The sequence below is a fragment of the Onychostoma macrolepis genome, chromosome 23 (genome assembly GCF_012432095.1).
Source record: "Onychostoma macrolepis isolate SWU-2019 chromosome 23, ASM1243209v1, whole genome shotgun sequence".
NCBI lineage: Eukaryota > Metazoa > Chordata > Actinopteri > Cypriniformes > Cyprinidae > Onychostoma > Onychostoma macrolepis.
The window spans coordinates 15597149-15617847 of record NC_081177.1 but is presented as its reverse complement, the minus strand read 5'-3'; the positions used below and the strand labels follow the sequence as shown (position 1 = coordinate 15617847).

Genomic DNA, 20699 nt, shown 5'->3' with positions numbered 1-20699 from the left:
TTCAGGCCTAATGTAGGCAGATAAGACCGTAATTACAAAGTTATGAGGAAAAGTCTTCCCTTAAAATGCATTATTAGATAAAGGGAGGTCTCATATGGCCAAACGGACACCTAGGGACTCCATCGCATTATTTTCCCCTCCTCCATGCTTCTGTTTCTCTTATCTGTCTCGCACCATTTTTCCTGGGTGGAAACTATTGCTCAGCGTCTGCTCTATTGTTAACCGTTAAGTAACCAAGTCACTGCGCTGCAGTGTAACATATGATGTGTCAGGACCAGGTGAAATGTGTCATGTGATGTTTCCTGTCCGGCTGTTATGGCTATCAGGAGCAGGCCAAAGGAAGTGACCCTCTGAAACTGTTTTCACATTCACTATGCATATAGTGTGACGCACTACATTGGGTTAAACTTTCACTGTGGCTGTTACTCTAGTAACAATAAATCCAGACCCAGTGTGAAGAGAATGTGAAGTGAAAATAAAGTGAAAGTCTATGGAATTGTATAGCATTGTATTGTGTAACCTGAGGCAGCTTTGTAGAAGACTGTTTTGCGGCCAGATGTCTATTTCACAATCCACTGGTGGCAAATGCATGTTTGACAGTCTGAACACCGTTGTAATGTAAACAGAATTGGTAATCCAGTTTCTTTGATATCATTTTGTCTCCATCTCTCCATCACAAAAATAGAAACATTTGAAGAATCACATGATTTTGTTCATCATATTTTTATTTTGGGAGCCTAATGTGAATAATTGTCCACATATGTGCCGCCACATGGAGTTCTGGAGAAAAAATATCACTTCTGATGGTAAATATCCAGGTAAAAGTTGTTGTAATACTCAACAGATGTTTTCCTTAGTAGTCAATTTGTCTTGTGTTGCTTACATAAGCAAGATTCGGATTATCATACTTAAAATTAGATTTAAACCGTGTATTATGTTGCAGTTCCTAATAAAGTTATTGGTGAGTAAATCACTCATTTCATTTACTCACTCAAGTCAATTTTACTTTAATTTGGCAATTGGCAAGTGTTATTTTTGGGCCCTGTGTGCAACACTTGATTGTGTTAAGGAAGGACATGTAATATGGTAGAAAAATAGCTGAACACCTCTGCCAAATTCATCCTTGAGTTTCTCTAACGAAGAAAAATCACAAAATGACAGACTGCACCTTTAAGCGTGGACATGTAGAGGAGCTCTATAGCTGTATTGTGTTTCTCTCTCGCTTTCTGCAGAGGCTGGCTTTAGCAGGAAAATCAATGATGAACTCATGCTTGAAGATAAAATTAGTCAGCAGGCGTCCTTGAATCTGACTGTAGCCAGAGCTCAGTCAATCTACTCTGACTCTGAATGTGAACACATTCACACATTCCGAACATTTACATTTTGAGTTGAAGGAATGTGGCAGGGTGCTATCGGTCTATTATAAAACAGCCAATAAAAATACCAGAAGAACAGCAAGTTGGCAGTTACATTGAATACAGTGGTGTGGGGGATGTGCATTTCAAGTAAAATGATTTGATCCCCTGCTGATTTTGTACGTTTGCCCACTGACAAAGAAATGATCAGTCTATAATTTTAATGATAGGTTTATATGAACAGTGAGAGACAGAACAACAACAAAAAATACAGAAAAACACATTTCAAAAAAGTTATAAATTGATTGGTATTTTAATGAGTCAAATAAGTATTTGATCCCCTATCAATCAGCAAGATTTCTGGCTCCCAGGTGTCTTTATACAGGTGAGGAGCCGAGATTAGGAGTGCTCTCTTAAAGGGACTGCTCCTAAGCTCCTAAAAAAGTTTTGTTACCTGTATAAAAGGCATCTGTCCACAGAAACAATCAATCAATCAGATTCCAAACTCTCCACCATGGCCAACGCCAAAGAGCTGTCCAAGGATGTCAGGGACAAGATTGTAGACCTACACAAGGCTGGAATGGGCTACAAGACCATCGCCAAGCAGCTTGATGAGAAGGTGACAACAGTTGGTGTCAATCTCCCTCGGTCTGGGGCTCCATGCAAGATCTCACCTCGTGGAGTTTCAGTGATCACGAGAACGGTGAGGAATCAGCCCAGAACTACACGGGAGGATCTTGTCAATGATCTCAAGGCAGCTGGGACCATAGTCACCAAGAAAACAACTGGTAACACACTACCAAAATCGAGCTCTTTGGCATCAACTCAACTCGCCGTGTTTGGAGGAGGAGGAATGCTGCCTCTGACCCTAAGAACACCATCCCCACCGTCAAACATGGAGGTGGAAACATTATGCTTTGGGGGTGTTTTTCTGCTAAGGGGACAGGACAACTGCACCGCATCAAAGGGAAGAAGGATGGGGCCATGTACAGTCAGGGCCAGGGCATTGAAAATGGGTCGTGGATGGGTATTCCAGCATGACAATGACCCAAAACACACGGGCAAGGCAACAAAGCAGTGGCTCAAGAAGAAGCACATTAAGGTCCTGGAGTGGCCGCCAGTCTCCAGACCTTAATCCCATGGAAAATCTGTGGAGGGAGCTGAAGGTTCGAGTTGCCAAACGTCATCCTCGAAACCTTAATGACTTGGAGAGGATCTGCAAAGAGGAGTGGGACAAAATCCCTCCTGAGATGTGTGCAAACCTGGTGGCCAACTACAAGAAAGGTCTGACCTCTGTGATTGCCAACAAAGGTTTTGCCACCAAGTACTAAGTCACGTTTTGCGAAGGGGTCAAATACTTATTTGACTCATTAAAATGCAAATCAATTTATAACTTTTTTGAAATGCGTTTTTCTGGATTTTTGTTGTTGTTGCTCTGTCTCTCACTGTTCAAAGAAACCTACCATTAAAATTATAGATTGATAATTTCTTTGTCAGTGGGCAAACGTACAAAATCAGCAGGGGATAAAATAATTTTTTCCCCCACTGTATATTACAATTAGTGCACCTGTTTTATGCAGTACCAAATAACAAAGTTCATTGTGTTTCCTGTTTTGCATATTTGATATCTATCAAATTCAGAAAGTAAATGCGCATGAGAGTAAGATAAGGTTTTTATGTTTGCATATATTTTAGGGGAAGTGGAGTGCAGTTGCCTCCACAATTGTCCAAACAAGTTAGATCCAGAGATGTCTCAATTGTAAAAAAAATTATTAATAAAATATATATAATTTTTAAATAATTGTTTGAATTTTGTACAAAAATGTTGTTTTATATTTATATTCTTTATTTTTAAGTAACATTATTTGTAAACTTAATTTAGATATATTTTTCAAGTTGTTATAATTTAAAAATGTTATATATATAATTTTAATTTTATTTTATGCTTTCTTATTATAATGTAATTTGTATTTATTATCATTATTATTGTGAAAAACAATAGAAGTGTACAGTATGACTTCATTTTGATGCTGATGTAGACAAGTGTGTGTGTGTGTGTGTGTGTGTGTGTGTGTGTGTGTGTGTGTGTGTGTGTGTGTGTGTGTGTGTATGTGTGTGTGTGTGTGATTGCATTAGTAGCCCAACTGGACCCAGAGCACAGAGCCGCTCATCTGCTGCAGTCAGCAGCCATTAGCCCCACACTGCTGAGACCGTGCTGCTCTGCCTCCTCTGTTACCTCCATAATGCAATTACACAGTGGAGAGTGCAATTTCATGAGCCAGGCCAGTGATGGATAGAGCGATGAATTCCTAGAGAAAGCCAGAGAAATTAAATGGGAGAGGAATCATGGTCTCATATTAGATCGGTTGCTGTTTTTTCGCTTGATTTTGTTTTTCTGCAGTTTTATGTGTGTGTGTTTGAGCTGGATTGCTGTAGTAGGTATGATCTGCTCACGAAGCGTTAAGTTGTGGTTTTGTGCCTGAGCACAGCTGATTATATCTATGCAGGTGTTCCTTTCTGATTTTTCCATACGCTGCCATTTAAAGCTGCAGTGCAGTTTTTGACGGTTTTGATGACAGTATACCTGAAGTCTACTGAGAGTAATTTTCCATTAAGTGTATTGTGTTTATAATTTTGGTTGCTCCAAAACACTTTGTCCCTCGCTTTTTAGTTCTGTTACTTAACTAATGTGTAAATTTCTTCTTTTTTTTGGTTTTATTTCTTAATAACAGTGTTTGCAAAGACCCATCAATAACATGCAATAACAGCTGCATCTTATTATTATTACAGCTAAGATGTCATTTTATGATGGCTATAAAATTATAAAAGCTTTTTATGGTAAATTTGAATTTGTTTATAATTGTCAGCTGGTTGTAATTGATGCTATTATTAGTCACTCTTGCTATTTTGATGGAACCTCATTTGTGTCTGCTAAAACTCTACCATTGTAGAGCATTTACCCTGGTTTAAAGTGTGAGTTTTAAATGCCAGCCTCCTAACTGTTATCTGTCTTTTCCATCTTTTCCATCCTGTCTGTCATCCCTCATGTCCTCCCTCCCTGCATTTTCCCTGTTGTGTCCCATCTGTTTGTTCTGGGCAGGAGGAACGATGAGGTCACCCATATTAAAATCCAGAACTCAGGAGACTATTATGACCTGTACGGAGGGGAGAAGTTCGCCACGCTAGCTGAATTGGTCCAGTACTACACCGAGCAGCACGACCTCCTGCGGGAACGCAATGGAGATGTTATCGAGCTGAAATACCCCCTCAACTGCAAAGACCCCACGTCTGAGAGGTACGGCAGCTCCAGATCCACCCGGAGCACTTAGAGCTTGACAGAGGCGTCCGTGTGGACAGAAGAAATCCTGCCCCCTAGTGTTCAAACCCTGCAGAGGGCTGATCATTAGAAAGGAAGAGTAGCAGACTGATGGCATGTCAGGCTGTGGTTTGTTTGTCAGAGCTAGACTGTGCTTATCTTGATTTCACGACTAACAGTTTGTTTTAGCGCTGTGGAAACAGGTCCTTTCTTGATTCTGTTTGTGTTTGATGTTTATGCGTTAGAGGTCCAGTCTCATTTTAGTGAACTTTGTAACTTCCTTCACCTAAACATATTTGGGTTCGGTGTTTATATGGTGCAACAACCTCTAGGTTGTGAAATCGAAGTGAAATATTTATATACGTAAAACATTATCGGTGAAAAACATTGTATTTACATTCAAAGATTATATGTGGTTCGTTTTTGTGGTTTTTCCAGTTTATGAGCGAGTGCCTCCCACACATATCCTCATACATTTGCAAGATCTCTACGAACACCCCTGCTCATTTTCCGACCACAAACTATAGTTTACGCTATAGTTTCTATAGTGAAAGTTGGAAATGCGCATTTCAAGTAAAAACGTGCACATTTTTGTGGGTAATGATAAAGAGTAGGCGTTCTTGTGTGTGGGCGCAGCCATTATTAATCACTTACATTACAACAGGAAGGTTTGCATATGTATATGAAACATTGCAGGAAACGTGTGTTTAGATGCAGAGATTATGATTGGTGTGTTTGTTACTAGTTAAATAATAGATCATATATTCCAGATGGAATTTATTCATGATTTCTGAAGGATCATGTGTCACTGAAGACTGGAGTAGTGGCTGCTGAAAATTCAGATTTGCCATTAATCTCAATGTTTGTATTTCTGTGCCTCATTGTTGTGTTTTACCTGTTCTCAGGTGGTATCATGGACATCTCTCAGGGAGAGATGCTGAAAAGCTCCTTACGGAGAAAGGTAAATCCGGCAGCTTCCTGGTGAGAGAAAGCCAGAGTAAACCAGGAGACTTTGTGCTTTCTGTTCTCACTAATGAAGAAAAGCATGAAAACGTAGACCGCAAGACTAAAGTTACCCATGTCATGATCCGTTATCAGGTAAATATGGAATAAAACTTCAGCATTTTCTCAAGAAAAGAAAGCTCAGCCTTTTTAAAGAGACATTTCTTATCTGATCTGTTTCACCAGGATGGAAAATATGATGTTGGAGGAGGAGAGAGGTTTGACACTTTGGCAGATTTAGTGGAGCATTATAAGAAAAACCCCATGGTTGAGAAGAGTGGAATTGTTGTACACCTTAAACAGGTGAGTAAATCAAGCCTGAAAGGGATATATTTTTTCCACACAGACAGTGAATTACAAATGCAAAAAAAAAAAAACAAGTACATAAAATAAAACACACTACCGTTCAAAAACTTGGGGTCAGTAAGCTTATTATTTATTTATTATTTAACTTTCTATTCATCAAAAATTCCTTTTTACAAAAATATTAAGCAGCACAACTGTTTTCAACACTGATAAATATTTCTTGAGCAGCATATTAGCATATTAGAATGATGACACTGAAGACTGGAGTAATGGCTGCTGAAAATTCAGCTTTACCATCACAGGAATAAAAATACATTTGAAAAGATATTAAAATAGAAAACAGTTATTTTAAATTGTAATATTTCACTATATAATATCAAATAAATCCGGCCTTGGTGAGCATTCATTTGAAGAGAATTCTTTCAAAACAAAAAAAAAAATATTTTTTTTAACAGTGTAAATATATGTATTGCATTGTTTTTGAAACCTAACAAATAACATGTTTTAAATGTTTAGCTTGAAGTGTGTTTGTACTTTAATCCTTTTAATTAAATGCCAGTCGTTTATCCCTCGTAATTACAAATTCCTTGCTGTTTTTATCTTTCTTTCTCTATGTACAAGCCATTCAATGCCACAAGGATAAATGCAGCAAACATTGAAAACAGGGTACGAGAATTAAATAAAGTAGCTGACAACTCCGAGAAACCCAAGCAAGGCTTCTGGGAAGAATTTGAGGTATTTCTGTCCATATTCATTCTTCTACTCATATTTTCTCTTCATCATGGGATGTGATGATTCAGTCCAGGTTCTGTTTGAAAGAATAGACCGCGTACTTTCTGCTGTAGTAAACCTCAGAGGAGTGTATGATATGAGAGTTGTTTATAAAAAGACTCTGCTCGCTGACCTCTTAAACTGCAGTTCCTGTTGGGCGGTAACTGTCCAGATAAATGGGACATTCCTGCAGGGGGTGCTGACTTAACATAACATCTCATTACACAGCAAAGTTAGAATGGATACTTTCCAGGGCTCATTACTTGATACATGGAACCATGTTTCATCCTTACTTACTTTATCTTGTCCCTTGTGCTTCTGCAGGTTTTACAGCAGCAAGAATGTAAACTCCTTTACCCCAGGAAAGAGGGGCAAAGACCAGAAAATAAAAACAAGAACAGATATAAGAACATTCTACCATGTGAGTAACTCTCTTTTTCAGGTTTTATAATGGACAGATATGTTTCATAATTTAACGAGAGAGCAGCAGCTGATCTCCGGGGCTCTTGTTCCTGCTTTGATCATCATTTTCTCTGTTGCAGTTGACACCACTCGAGTGCAGATCAAGGAGGCGGATCCTGACGTGCCAGGCTCCGATTACATCAACGCTAACTATATCCGAGTAATCCCTCTCTTCGCTCATAATACTTGCATGTCAATCTAAATGTCAAGCTTTTGCTGGGTTACTGGAACTGTGATCAAAAATTGTACACACTGCATGTTATTTATAATCCTGAGTGTTGTCTTTATTGTTTTTTTTTTGTCATTTAGAGCATGAATGAAGAAGGTCGCCATATGGATGAAGGTAAAGTGTTCATCGCCACTCAGGGTTGCCTTCAGAACACCGTCCTAGACTTCTGGAAAATGGTGTACCAGGAAAACACTCATGTTATTGTGATGACAACCAAGGAGATGGAGAGAGGACGGGTGAGGTCCAGCACTAGATGAAACAATGCTTTATTTATTTATTTTTATAAATATTTAGGTTGTGAGATTAAATCCACAATTAAATCCATTAATTATTTCGGAAATGATCAAAAACGTAAAATGTAAAAAAAAAAAAAAAGAAAAGAAAAAAGGATTTTAATGTCTTAATTTAATATTTTATTAGTTTATTTAACATTTTTATTTGTATTCATTATTTAAAAAAAAAAAAAAACAGGTGAAAAATAAATGTTATTAAAAATTTGAAAACATTCTTAATTCTTAATTTGAGAAGTACTCCATTTTAAAATATAAATAAAAATATTTCAATTCAGAACACCACTATTTAACTAAATTTTTTTGTGGGGGGGACTAAAAACTGACATTTTTTCTGTAGAATAAGTGTGTGCGGTACTGGCCGGACTTGAATTCAACAAAGGAGTTTGGGAAGGTGTGTGTGAAGAACATTGAGGAACACACAGCTCAGGACTACATACGGCGAGAGCTTGAAGTCACACGTCTAGACAGGGTAAGATCACTCTGATGACAGCACTGGAGGGCAGTCATGACCTTTGACCTTTTTGTTTACAGTAGCAGCTTGGAGAGAACCTTCTACGTTACTTTAGTGACATTTTTTGTTACATTTTTGGACAGATGCAGTGTTTTTCCTTAATTTTGTTTAATAATCTGATGGTTTTTTTTCATCTGTAATAAAGAGAGAGCCTCCTAGGTGTATCTGGCACTATCAGTACCTGAGCTGGCCTGATCACGGTGTTCCCAATGAACCTGGAGGAGTCTTGAGTTTCCTGGAGCAAGTCAACAGAACCCAGAGCGCCATTCCAGAGAGTGGACCGATAGTGGTTCACTGCAGGTATAGCACACCTCACACAGTGCCATACTGATAAACAATTGCTTAATTGTGAACATGGTTGTTTAAAAATATAACATTTTCCCCCATAATCTAAACTTCCATTTGTCATTGTCATTCTAGTGCAGGGATTGGAAGAACAGGCACAATTATTGTGATTGACATCCTTATCGACATCATAAACAGACAAGGTAACTGTTTTATACAAAATGATCTCTGTTATGAATGTTATGCCTTGATGATAAAAAAAATAACACAACTGAACTGACTCTTTAAGGGTTGGATTGTGACATCGACATCCCAAAGACCATCCAGAGAGTGCGCCAGCAACGATCCGGTATGGTTCAGACCGAGGCCCAGTACAAGTTCATCTACATGGCTGTTCAGCAATACATTGACACGGCTCAGAAGAGATTGGAAGAGGAGCAGGTGCTTACACACTTCATTTCACCTGATAATAATGTGACAAATTCACTGACGGAATGATATATCAAAGCTTCTTTTGGATTCTGCTCTTATTTCATTTTTAGGACTGTCAAAGTTAGTTAACCAAGTTAATTATTTGAAGAGTTTGATGAAACATTAAAACTTTTTTTTGTGCAACTTAAGAGCACTTCTGCATAAATTTAGCTTTCTCCAGTACCGTTTGATAGATACGGTATGCATATACACTACCATTCAAGATTTTATGCCCACCAAGCTGCATTTATTTGAAGAAAAATACAGTAAAAATAGTAATACTGTGGTACAATTTAAAATAACTATTTAGTATTTGAATATATTTTGAAATGTAATTTATTTCTGTAATGGCACAGCAGAATTTTTAGCATCATTACTCAAGTCTTCAGTGCCACATGATCCTTCAGAAATCATTCTAATATGCTGATTTGGTGCACAACAACATTTCTTATTATTATCAGTGCCGAATTGGTTGCTGCCTAATACATTTTTGTGGAAACCATTCATTATTTGTTGAGTAGAAGGTTAAATACTAAAGAATTTTAATATTTGACATCCGTTATTTATATAAATTAAAATGAGTCAGTTTTATATTCCTTGTTTTTTTCTTTTGCAGAGGAATAAAACAAAGGAGAGAGAGTACTCTAACATCAAGTACCCACAGATGTCAAATGCCAGAGCCAAGCCTAACATGAGCTCATCTCGCTCTTCATCTGTGTAAGTGCTGATTTCCTGTGTTGCACGCAAACACACACTTTGAAAAATGGCCCACACAGTGTTCTTACTGGAAAACATTTAATGAGTTTCTTTAGGTAAACTCTACTATCTCCTACACTTCCTCAATTCTAAATATATTTATTGCTAAGTGAATCATTTTCCGTCAAAAGGGTTCTGACGCTGCTGTGAGTCAGTTGTTCTACAACGATAAACACAATATGCAACTTCATACAGTACATCAAGTCATAAAATATGTTCGTAACTGTGTCAGTTTCAATTTTGTAGCATCCCTATAATCGAATAGATTCGAATAATATTTTCATTCCTAGTTATTTTAGTAACACGCTTCTGTTCAACTCTTCCACAGAATGAATGATGACTCCAGTGTTTATGAGAATTTGAACATCAAAAATCCAAAAGGCTCCACCAGCAGCAATACCAGGAGATAAGCCATGTGGGCTGCTGTCTCAGGGACTCTGGGAGTATGTTTTTCCACCCTCGCTCTCACAGTGTTACACATTGCTACAGCCATGCTTATGTGCACACACACACACCTGCATCAAGGCTGTTGGAGTAGAGAGACAGAAACAGAATGAGTAGGAGAAAGACAGTAAGGAACAGATGGGAGTAAGAGTTGTGTCTTTGTTGCAGCCCACCATCAGAAAAAGTATTATCTTACAGAACAGCACTGTTTGCCAAATGGCCTTGAAAATAACACCATACTTCAAAGAATATGCACAACTACCGATGTTTTCAAAGGTTAGCATGCTTCCTAAATACATACTTTATAAACAAATAAATACAATCTATATAATAATATAGTAAAATAATAGTAATAATAATCATTTCTTGTTTTTCCTGTTTTTCATTCTTTTGAAATTTCTATTCATCAAACAAATCCTAATAATAATAAATGTTTCTTGAGCACTAAATCCACATAATTAGAACGATTTCTGAAGGATCATGTGACACTGAAGCCTGGAGTAATGGCTGCTGAAAATTCAGAATTGCCAACACGGGAATAAAATATATATTTAAATAAAACATTTAAATTGTTATTTTATTATTATTTTCAATTGTAATCATTTTTCACATTATTACTGTTTTTGCTGTATTTTTGATCAAATAAATGGAGTCAATGCCATTTATTTTTTTTTATGACTGATGACTGTTGGGTATTTAAATAAGTACTTATTTCATAGATTTTTACCCATAATTCATAGGATGTTATCTATGACTTTGTTTACACTGACAGCAAAAATCCAAATGTAGGCATAGACTGAAATATAGTTAGTTATTTGTAGACTGAATAGCAAAAACCTATCGAAGTCATATCCATGGAGTATGTGGTTTGGATTTAATAGTGTTATTTGTCAGACCACAGAATTTAGAACATTTATTCTAAATATAGGGGGAAAAGACTCATGTGTCCATAAAAAGTCAATTTTTCCTCCTCTTTCCATACTGACAGCTTGGCACTCAGCCTTTGTAAAACAAAGTCATTTGGCATCTTGCTGACGCCTACATTATTACTATAGCAACCAGTGTACAGTAGATCCACCAGATAACGACTCCACTGCCTGAACTAATGCATCAGATTTGATCATTTGCAAAAGAACCAAGACATATGAAAGTGGCACACATTTTTAAAGAATGCATCTCTGAAATGTTCTCGTCCTTTCCTTTGCAGTTCCAGCAGAGGTGCTGTGTAGAAGCACCTGATCATGGAGCGACACTGGATTACAGCACTGGGGGGGTGGGGGGGCACCAGCGGCGCCTACGCTGAGGCAAAGCCGCCCAGTCTCTCGGCTAGAGATTCCACCGAAATCTCCAACAGCTCCTCTCTTCATTTCCTGACTGACTACGTCTGAGAAACTCACACTCCAAAACCAAGTGCCTCAACAGCAGCCGAAATTGTTCCCGCAAAGGACGCGTGACTTGGTGCTTTCTCTCCCCACTTCTAGTCTAACAAGCCTCTCTACACTGCACTAAGCTACACGATGGTTTGTACATGTGTGAAATATATATGAAATATGAATATTTACACTCAGTGACGTAACTTTGGATGAAGCTACGCTCTTTCCATGCTGTCTCCGGCTGTTTCCAGACCTTGCTTTGTCTACTGGATGTCGTCTACTGTAACCAAAGACCTTTGATATGTATCTTACAAGCAGCGGTTATTTGCGCTCTGCTGAGTGATGCTCGTGGCACGGTGATATAAGAAGAAGAAAAGTTCACCGTCCTGCCTCAAGGATCCCCCCCTTTTCTTTTCAGAGCACATGGGAGGTGATTGGTCAAAGTTCGACCAATGATTTAGATACCTTATGTAAATAGGTGTTTTAAATGGGCTGATTTGGTACAGTGTGGCAGAATCTATACAGTATGTGCCAATTAGCAGCCTGTACATCATATTCATAAAAGCTTCTGCTTTGATGCTTTTTTTATTGAGCAGTACCTCCAGGCAAATGGAGGAAGTCAAGTGCTACTGTCAGTCAAAGGCTTATCAACCAATCAGGCTGCCTCTTCATCAGCGGGCTCCTCCCTCTAGGCGTAGGCTTTATTGTTCTGAAAACATCAGGTGAGCCTTTATTAGGTATGGTTTTGTTTGTTTGTTACTAGTCGTTTTGTTTGCAACTATGATTCCTTTAGAGCAATTTTATCTTGTGATATTTGTGAATGTGATTATGAAATCTAGGCCTGGCATTTTTTGATATGATGCATTTTTGACTATATTATTCCACATTTTCCTCCTAAGAGACACATTAAGCTCTTTTATCACATATAAACAGGGTATGTGGGTATTGCGGTGTTATAAATAGCCCGATAAAGCTCTTTACGTCAGTAGCAGGTTGTGGTTGCGCTGAGGAGGCCAAAAGTAAATTGAAAAACGTGGTGTTACTAAACATCTACAATGGAGGGGGTACGTCAGGATGTCGAGCGAGCAATTGACGTAAATGGCATTTCGGTGGAGACTTTAGCTAAAAAGGAGGCAGGCCAGATGGCCCACAGCTAAGATTAAAGAAATAGATTTGTGTAGGGCGAAAAAAGTAATTTAAAACATGGCCGTAATCCACACGTAGCTATTATTAGGTGAGGTCAGCAGTGATGTTATAAGATGTTATATATACACTACCAGGTCAGTAAAGGTTTGTGGTCAGTAAGATTTTTTTTTTTTTTTTTGGTTAAGAAATTAATACTTTTATTCAGCAGGGTTGCATTCATGTATCAAAAGTGACAATAAAGACATTTATTTGAAACGTTTTCTATTTTAAATGCTATTATGCTGAAAAAATGCATCTCGTTTTCCACAAAAAAAATTAAGCAGCACAAACTTTTTTACATTTAGATGATAATTAAAAAATATCTTGAGCAGCCTGGAATGATTTCTGAAGGATCATGTGATACTGAAGACTGAAGTAATGGCTGCTTTGCCATCACAGGAATAAATTACAATTAATTAAAAATAGATTTTAAAAAATTCACAATATTTTTGTTTTGGCTGTATTTTTGGAGGTCATATATGCAGCCTTGGTGAAAAAGCATAAAAAAATCTTACCGACCAAAAACTTAAATGTAGTGTACGTCTTGGCTTCGATAAATCGGGGCATAATGTATGTGATTAATCAGCGTCTGACTGTGAATGTGGTGTTAGTTTTGGCCACATGAGGGGATCTGTGATGTCACGATCTGAAGGGCTACCGTACATGTCCAGAGGGAGGCCTGGGTCTGCTTTTTTTGCACTTGAATGGATGAAATGTTTGGTTTTTATACTAGAGAACCAGTTTGTCAGACCATACAGGAAGTAAAGCAATGTCACTGCATATGATAATCATTGTCCTTGGAATGACTGACAGATTGAATGAATTTGTGATTTATGTACCTGATCATGTGACAGCAATGTACTACTGGCATCTGAAAGCTGTTTGTCTGCTGTTTAAATTTGTTTTGTTTTTACCTCTGTGAAAATGGGTCAAAAATGTAATGGCATATTAAGACTTGAAATACAGTTTGAACTGCTGCAAGGTGTAGCGTCTATGGCTGTCAGAGGTATATATAATGGATATTTTTTGTTGATTTGCCATCAGTGTGGTGTTTTGCGTTATAGATCAGTCATTTATTTTTGTTTTATTGGGTCAGTTATTGATTTTTTGTAAATTGTACATTTCATTTGTTCGTTAATACAGTGATGGAAATATTCACAGCCATTTAGCATATTATTTTAGGACGATGATAACATTTATTATTATTATTACTTCCACTATTATACAAAACATCAACAGTTATGAAGCTATCTGCTTGCATTATCACAATTTTGAAGTCTTCTTTTGAAATTTACTTGAATACTATGTTGGTGTTTTTTTTGTTGTTTTTTTTGTTTTTTTTTATCTCAGTTGGTGATCAGTAGGTTTGATCTGAATTGTGTCGTGCTGATTGTCCTTGTGTGATAAAGACTGTGTTCCCTCTTGCACTGGTTCAGCCTAAAATGCCTTCTGCCCTGAAAGATACAGCTGATGTAAAGACTTGCATCTCAAATAACAATACAGGACTAGTTATTGCATAATAAAGCATACACTGGGAACTTTCAACTAATTGTCTTTGACTCATTTCACCTTGCAAACCCATATTTTATTCCCTTCCTTCTCTATAATTCCCTTCTCTCTTTAGGGTTTAATAATAACATTTGTTTTTTTCCTCATAAAAACACCTGGAAGTAGGAAACTGATCATTCATCACAGTGGAATAGTTCACGTTGGTGTGAGTGTGTTCAGAGCACCCATCGCTGCAGGGCTTAGGTTTCAGACGGTTATTCTTTGAGGCGTGTTCGTTTAACCGTTGCAGAGCAGGAAGTGATAAAATAGAGCCACGTGAACCTGTTTGCTTTTCCTTTCTTTTGTGCGTCGACCTGAGTTATCAGTCATATCATGAATATTGCACCTATTAAAACTGAAAAACATTTCATGACACCATTCCTTGAACTTCCTTGTGCGGTTTAATATTTTTTGTAAACAAAATACTCTTCATGGAATGTAATACTATCAAATAAAATATATACATAAATGTACAAGTAAAAAACATCGTTTTCTTTGGATTGAGTTGCGGCCACATTTACTGTTTCTCATGGGCGAAGTCTGAATCTGTGTGATCTTTGCAAGTTTCTCAAAACAGATTTCACTCGTGATGTTGGTAATGTGAATTCGCGAATTGCTTGGTTTGCAAGTTTCTTTTAATCACATCATTACACTACTGACTGGACCTTTTTTGCTCGCAAATTTGCACCAGAACTTCGCTAATGTGACCGTACTTTGTATCGTTTTTGCTTTTGTTTTGTAAAAATGTTCTTTTGATCAATGTTGATCATCAGTTTTGTCACGCTCCTTCACATGATCCCGATACAGTTCTTCAGTCTTCACTGCAGTCCAGCTGCTTGCCTTTAGTCCTTTAGCACCCAGCAGGCCTTGCACAAAGCTATGGATGTAAACTGACACCGGTCATCGTGATTTAGCAAGTCCAATATCCATCTAGACGTGTCTGTCTCGCTTATACATTGACTGTAGTAGTAGAAGGTGTGGTAGTAGATGTCTCCAAGTTCTGGGGCGCACAGCGCATGGAGCCCGTCGTGACGATGCACTGCAGGGGCCACAGAACGATCCCCAGCAGCAGCATCATGAGGAATATAAAGAGCAGCAAACGCTTCCAATCCATCAGCCGTTCAAGAAGCCCAAGTCGCGGTCGAGTTTGGGAAGAAGATACGCCGCTTTGTCCACTGGCGCCAATATCGACACAGATGCAGAATGCTGGCACGCCTGGAATATCTATTGGCCGTTGGTAGCACAGCCTCTCTCCGTCCATCCACACGGGCTCCTCTTGCTGCTGGTGGATGGGGAGGCGACACAGCACCTCCTGGCTGGTGGTCAAAGCCGGAGGCCCTTTTTTTGGGATGGTAGTGGGCTGGCGGCAGAAAGGGCAGGAGATTTTAGAGTTTTGGGGGTCCATGGAGGTGGTCATAATGCGGGAGAGGCACTCGAGGCAGAAGGTGTGAGTGCAGTCCAACTGTTTTGGTGTTTTGAAGACGTTGTCGTAGGTGTTGAAGCAGATGGAGCACTCGGGATGAGTGCTCACCCTCTCCAGGTCTGTTTCTAGCGGGACCACCTGGGTGTGCCACACCGCAGGGCTCGGCTCCATTTCCCAGGAATACGGTCTTCAACTCTCTTCCTCGTGGGATTCACTGGAACAAGCAAGACAAACATCTCAAAATGAATCTAGGTTCATTCTGTAGGCTCTAAAGCAAAACTAGGGCACAGCTTATGAAGTAAACATTTACGGCCAGGTAATTTATGATTGTTTGCATGTGGACAGCACTGAGAATACACATTTGTATGGACATTACAGTGCAATCAGAAATGGGTCACAGAACAAGCCCAAGCAAGGAGATGGATTCATCATCATGCCTTTGTATGATGCCCTTTAAAACAATTAACTGTGACTTTGAGTTGGTCATCGGTTCTACAAAAAAAAAAAAACTTGTTACTGTGCATTCACTGTTACAAATTGTATTGCGTTGTTTTGTTTCACAACATTTGCCTTCCTGCATCTCCTTGCTTTTAGACCATACACTCTTAAATATAAAGGTTCTTCAATGGTTCTTTGTAACCTTTTAATCATTTTTTTAATTATTATTATTATTGCTATTCAATTCTTTGGAGTTTATTTCCTAATAGTTTTTCAGATCAATATATTGGTTTCTGGGTTGATGCACCAGTACATAGTGTTTTCTAAAGATGTATAAAATGAAAAAGATTCTTCACTGGTTCTTTGCAAACCTTCAGTTTCAGCAAAGAACCATTTTCATTGTATACACACTGTGGAGTTTTTTTAGGTTATTAAAATATTTTTCACACAAGAAAAATGGTTCATTTAAGAACTGGAAGGTTTTTTGAGGAACCCAAATGTGACCCTGGACCACAAAACCAGTCTTAAGTCGCTGGGGTATATTTGTAGCAATAGCCAAAAATACATTGTATGGGTATCTTTTGTGTCATTATATCTTTTATGCCAGAAATCATTAGGACATTAAGTAAAGATCATGTTCCATGAAGATATTTTGTAAATTTCTTACCGTAAACATATCAAAACTTATGCAACTTAAGTAATATGCATTGCTAAGAACTTCATTTGGACAACGTTAAAGACACTTAAGATTGGTTTTGTGATCCTGGGTCACAAATGGTTCTTCTATGCCATCTCTGAAACCTTGGAACCTTTTTTTCAAGAGTGTATAGGGTTCTTGATTTGATATATAGTTTTCTAGAGATCAAGAGTGTTTTTTAATGTTGCATTATCGGTACCTCAGTTCTTCATAGATTTTTTAGTTTTTTAAATGTTTAAAAGTTCTTAAAATGTTCTTAAATAGTTCTTTGAAGCCCTTTCGGTTCAGCAAAGTGTCTTGTCAATAACCATTTATTCGTTCATTTTTTTGCATCCAAATTTCTTGGTTTTCGGGAATTGATGAAAAGTTTTGTAAGGTTCTGTGGCGTTAAGTTGTAAAAACTTTTTGGTTTTAATTATAATCTATTTTTAAGTAAGTACAGAAGTTTGGTAAAGGTCAAACACCCATGCTTACAATGTTAGTAAGACACAGACCGCTTTGTTGTCCTTGTTCTGCCAACGTCAGCACCACTGTCCTTCAGAAACCCTTTCAGCATGCTAAGGCTCTCTAAAAGTCATCGCTTCACTAGTCCTGGCATTTGGAGCCGAGAAGAATTTTATCAACAAGGTGACTCTACAGCTCACTACATTGTATAATACAGAGAAGTATTTCTCAGAGCCCATCCTGAGCTAAATAATATGTGCTTCCAATCCAGACTCTCTTTTAAGTGGTTCTGTGCCTGCACAGGTTCAGGTGGGGGTTTGGTTGAGAGCAGATGGCCTGTTCACAAGCCCTGCAGGGCAGACATATGTGTATGTGTGTGCGTGTGTGTGTTTCTTTCTCCATCCCTGCACTGCACAATGCTCCTGTTTGTTCTCCATTATATTGGTCTGGCTTTGGCATTCCTGGAGAACAGGCTGGTGCCCAGGCAGCCAGTCTCTCAGCACTGTGTAAAACCCCCAGACTCAGAGCCATGGCCTCAAGAACACCTGCGGCCTGAGTCCTTTCTGTCTATTTCCTTTCATGATCTACACTTCAACAAAACTGTTTGACCACCATTAGTGCACGAGCTCATGGTTATTCATTAACTCAACCGCCTCTGCTGATCCCCAGGCAAAACAAACAAAGGGTTGACAATGTTCTTGACCTGATTCTCCTTCCCTGTGTGCAGCAGGCCCTGATGCTTGAACTTTCACATGACACTCTCAAATCTACAGACCCTCTGTTTGATAACAAGAGCCATTAGGGAAGATAGGGAGGGATTTGAAAGTAGCTCCACTAATTTGATTTAATGTCTACCTTGAAGCCCAAGGACAAAACTGCAGTTAGCAAGCTAATGCGCAGCCTATGTGCTTTTATCTGGGAAAGGTCATAAACGGTTTCAGAGAAGCCCTGTTGACCCCTGTTGGTTTTGGACTCTCTAATATCATTTGCATATAAATAGCTTCAGCAGCATTCAGTCCGTTTTGACATCAATTCTGCAAATAACCCTGAGAATTTAACATTTTAAATACATTTTTAATCTATTGTTATGTGCATTGTTCATTAAAAAGGTACAGATCTTTAAGTGTGCACAACATATTGCTACCATATTAGTCATCAGTCTAATTAGATTTTTTAATTGATCTTTATTAGTCTACATTGGATATGCAATTGCTCATGCACTTTAAAAATGCTAAAAGTTTAAGAATTACACTGGCTGTTTTCAGCAAAAAAATCTAAATGAATATCCATTTTCTGTAATGTGCATTATAATTCTGAGATGCCTGAACTAGCATTTAAAGCAATTCAATTTTTTACATTTTATTTTATTTTATTTATTTATTTATTTTTTGATCACGTTTTATGATCACATTTTTATTGTATTGTTATGCATGTTATGCATTGTACACTCTACCAGACCTCTGAGAACACTTTGTGTGCTCCATTCGCTTTGACTTGCAGTAACTTCACTTCGCTCTCCAATATTGTAAATCTTCCTCTATATTATTCTCCAGTCTTCTCAAACAAGATTAGAATCACACAATAGGCAGTTCAAGTTAACGTCCCTTTGGGCATTGAGTAACCCATCCAGTTTTTCTTCACTTCAGTTCTATTTCCAAACGACTGCCCTTCCGTATATCAGCCGAAGAACCGCCACATGTGGCCGACAAGCATTGCACATGTTCTTACCTGTTCTGATAACTTGAGCTCTAGTGTTATCCCTGTTCCAGTGATTCCTCTTTTATCTTCTCATCACTTTGCCTCCCTAAGGACACAAATGCATTATCAGCTCTGGAGCTGTCAGCAATCCTCTTGATAATGTAATGTCCTCCTTTTAGGAGTCTGGTAAAAGTGGAGCTGAATGCAGGTGGGCTGCCGGTGCCTGCCGCGCTCCTTCTCAGTGTCTCGTGTCCACTCTCACCTGCCTCAATTTATCCACTCTCTTTCAGCACTCGCTATGGAAATGACACTGATAGGCAGGAACAAGAACACGGCCATGAGGGAGTGCCAGAGACGGGGGAGGCGGAGGGTTGGGATGAAGGAAAGAATATTCATAGTATAACATTTCCATTCTCTTCATTTGCCCATCCTCTTTTTTTCTTTCTCTGTCGTTCAGTCTTCTTCAATCATTTCCCATGCTGCATACTTTTATATAATCTGATTGGTTTGTATCATTATTACTTCCTGGAATTTCAGAAATACCAAAACTTAGTTACAATTGAGCATTTTACTAATTTAACATTTTAAATTAGCATTTTATCTACCATAGTCAACCCACATGCCTTCATGTCAATAACTGCTCAGTAAAATATATGAAACTACATTCTTAAAAATAAAGGCTCTTTATTGGCATCAATGCTTCCACAAAGAACCTTCACCATCCATGGGACCTTTTCATTCCACAAAAAGTTTTTTACAGTGGAAAAAGGTTCTTTAGATTTTTGGGGAACCAAAACTGGATCCTATGATACAGTAAGTATATTTTTAAATGTCGGACTAGTCAGAGAAAGCTACAATAACAGCAAAAGAAACATTGTAGCCTCAGCGAAGGTTAACGGTTATATCATTGTCTCATTTTTGTATGTGGGTTATCGTCATCAATATTATATGAACTCATCTGTAAGATATTATATTCATGAACTGAGCTAGGGCTTCTTTATTCGAGTCTTTAAAGATTTTTGTTTCTGGTTAGCATTAGATAAACAATGCAAACGATAAAAATGACAAGGTATAATTTACTTTTACTGTGATTTGCCACTATAGTTTTGGTTACACTGTTATAAGGAAGAGCTGAAAAAATTGATAACACATCATTAAACTGAGCTGTTTGATTACATCTGGTTTTATGACTTTATGAGATGGGAATTGTCAGGAATACCTGCGACTGCTGACTCTCTTGTACTGGTCATTGAGCAGCTACAATATCTGTTTATGGCAAAAAGACCTGGTTAAGTTCATGTTTATTCAGGCATGCCACACAATAAAACATTCAGTTTACACCAGCTGTCAATAACAAACTGAGATGACCAATCACATAGAGAGCAAAACACTCTAAAAGAATAATCAATACATGAATATAATGTGAGTCGACCTGCAGGAAGTAAACAGACAACGACAACAAAGTACTTTGAGTGAGCCAAACTGATGGTAATCTGTTCATCTAATATAACCTAATCCCCAGTAGTCAATATCTAGTCCTCCACTTTCAGACTCTTGTTATTCCTCTGCATCTCATCCGCAGGAATGTGGAGAATGCATGACCGATACTTCTCTGATGGTCTCACATGATCACACAACAATGCTTGCTCAATTACCTGTGAAACACTGATGGAGCTAAATAAAGGCTCTGTA

General features: G+C 38.1%; 2 protein-coding genes across 4 annotated transcripts in view; one reads left to right on the top strand and one right to left on the bottom strand.

The window, feature by feature from the left end:
• ptpn11b (protein tyrosine phosphatase non-receptor type 11b) overlaps positions 1-14304 on the top strand; it is a 31610-nt gene extending 17306 nt beyond the window's left edge. For all 3 annotated transcript variants that reach the window (XM_058763498.1, XM_058763497.1, XM_058763499.1), the window contains exons 3-16: positions 4456-4650; positions 5577-5769; positions 5860-5976; positions 6601-6714; positions 7075-7171; positions 7293-7372; positions 7522-7677; positions 8072-8203; positions 8391-8545; positions 8666-8733; positions 8820-8971; positions 9618-9718; positions 10086-10200; positions 11409-14304. In XM_058763498.1, coding sequence (XP_058619481.1) covers positions 4456-4650; positions 5577-5769; positions 5860-5976; positions 6601-6714; positions 7075-7171; positions 7293-7372; positions 7522-7677; positions 8072-8203; positions 8391-8545; positions 8666-8733; positions 8820-8971; positions 9618-9718; positions 10086-10167 — 1642 coding nt within the window. In that variant the 3' untranslated portion in view covers positions 10168-10200; positions 11409-14304. The remainder of the gene's footprint in view (positions 1-4455; positions 4651-5576; positions 5770-5859; positions 5977-6600; positions 6715-7074; positions 7172-7292; positions 7373-7521; positions 7678-8071; positions 8204-8390; positions 8546-8665; positions 8734-8819; positions 8972-9617; positions 9719-10085; positions 10201-11408) is intronic.
• A 131-nt stretch (positions 14305-14435) lies between these two features.
• LOC131532100 (RING finger protein 223) lies at positions 14436-19291 on the bottom strand. The gene is made up of 2 exons (XM_058763500.1): positions 19038-19291; positions 14436-15944 (listed from the first exon to the last, which is right to left on the bottom strand). The coding sequence occupies exon 2, from the start codon at positions 15899-15901 to the stop codon at positions 15257-15259; it is 645 nt and encodes a 214-aa protein (XP_058619483.1). The 5' UTR covers positions 15902-15944; positions 19038-19291; the 3' UTR covers positions 14436-15256.
• Between the last annotated feature and the right edge of the window lie 1408 nt (positions 19292-20699).

Coding starts and splice junctions, on each gene's coding strand:
- LOC131532100 (XM_058763500.1), bottom strand. CDS start 15,901: ATGGAGCCGAGCCCTGCGGTGTGGCACACCCAGGTGGTCCCGCTAGAA.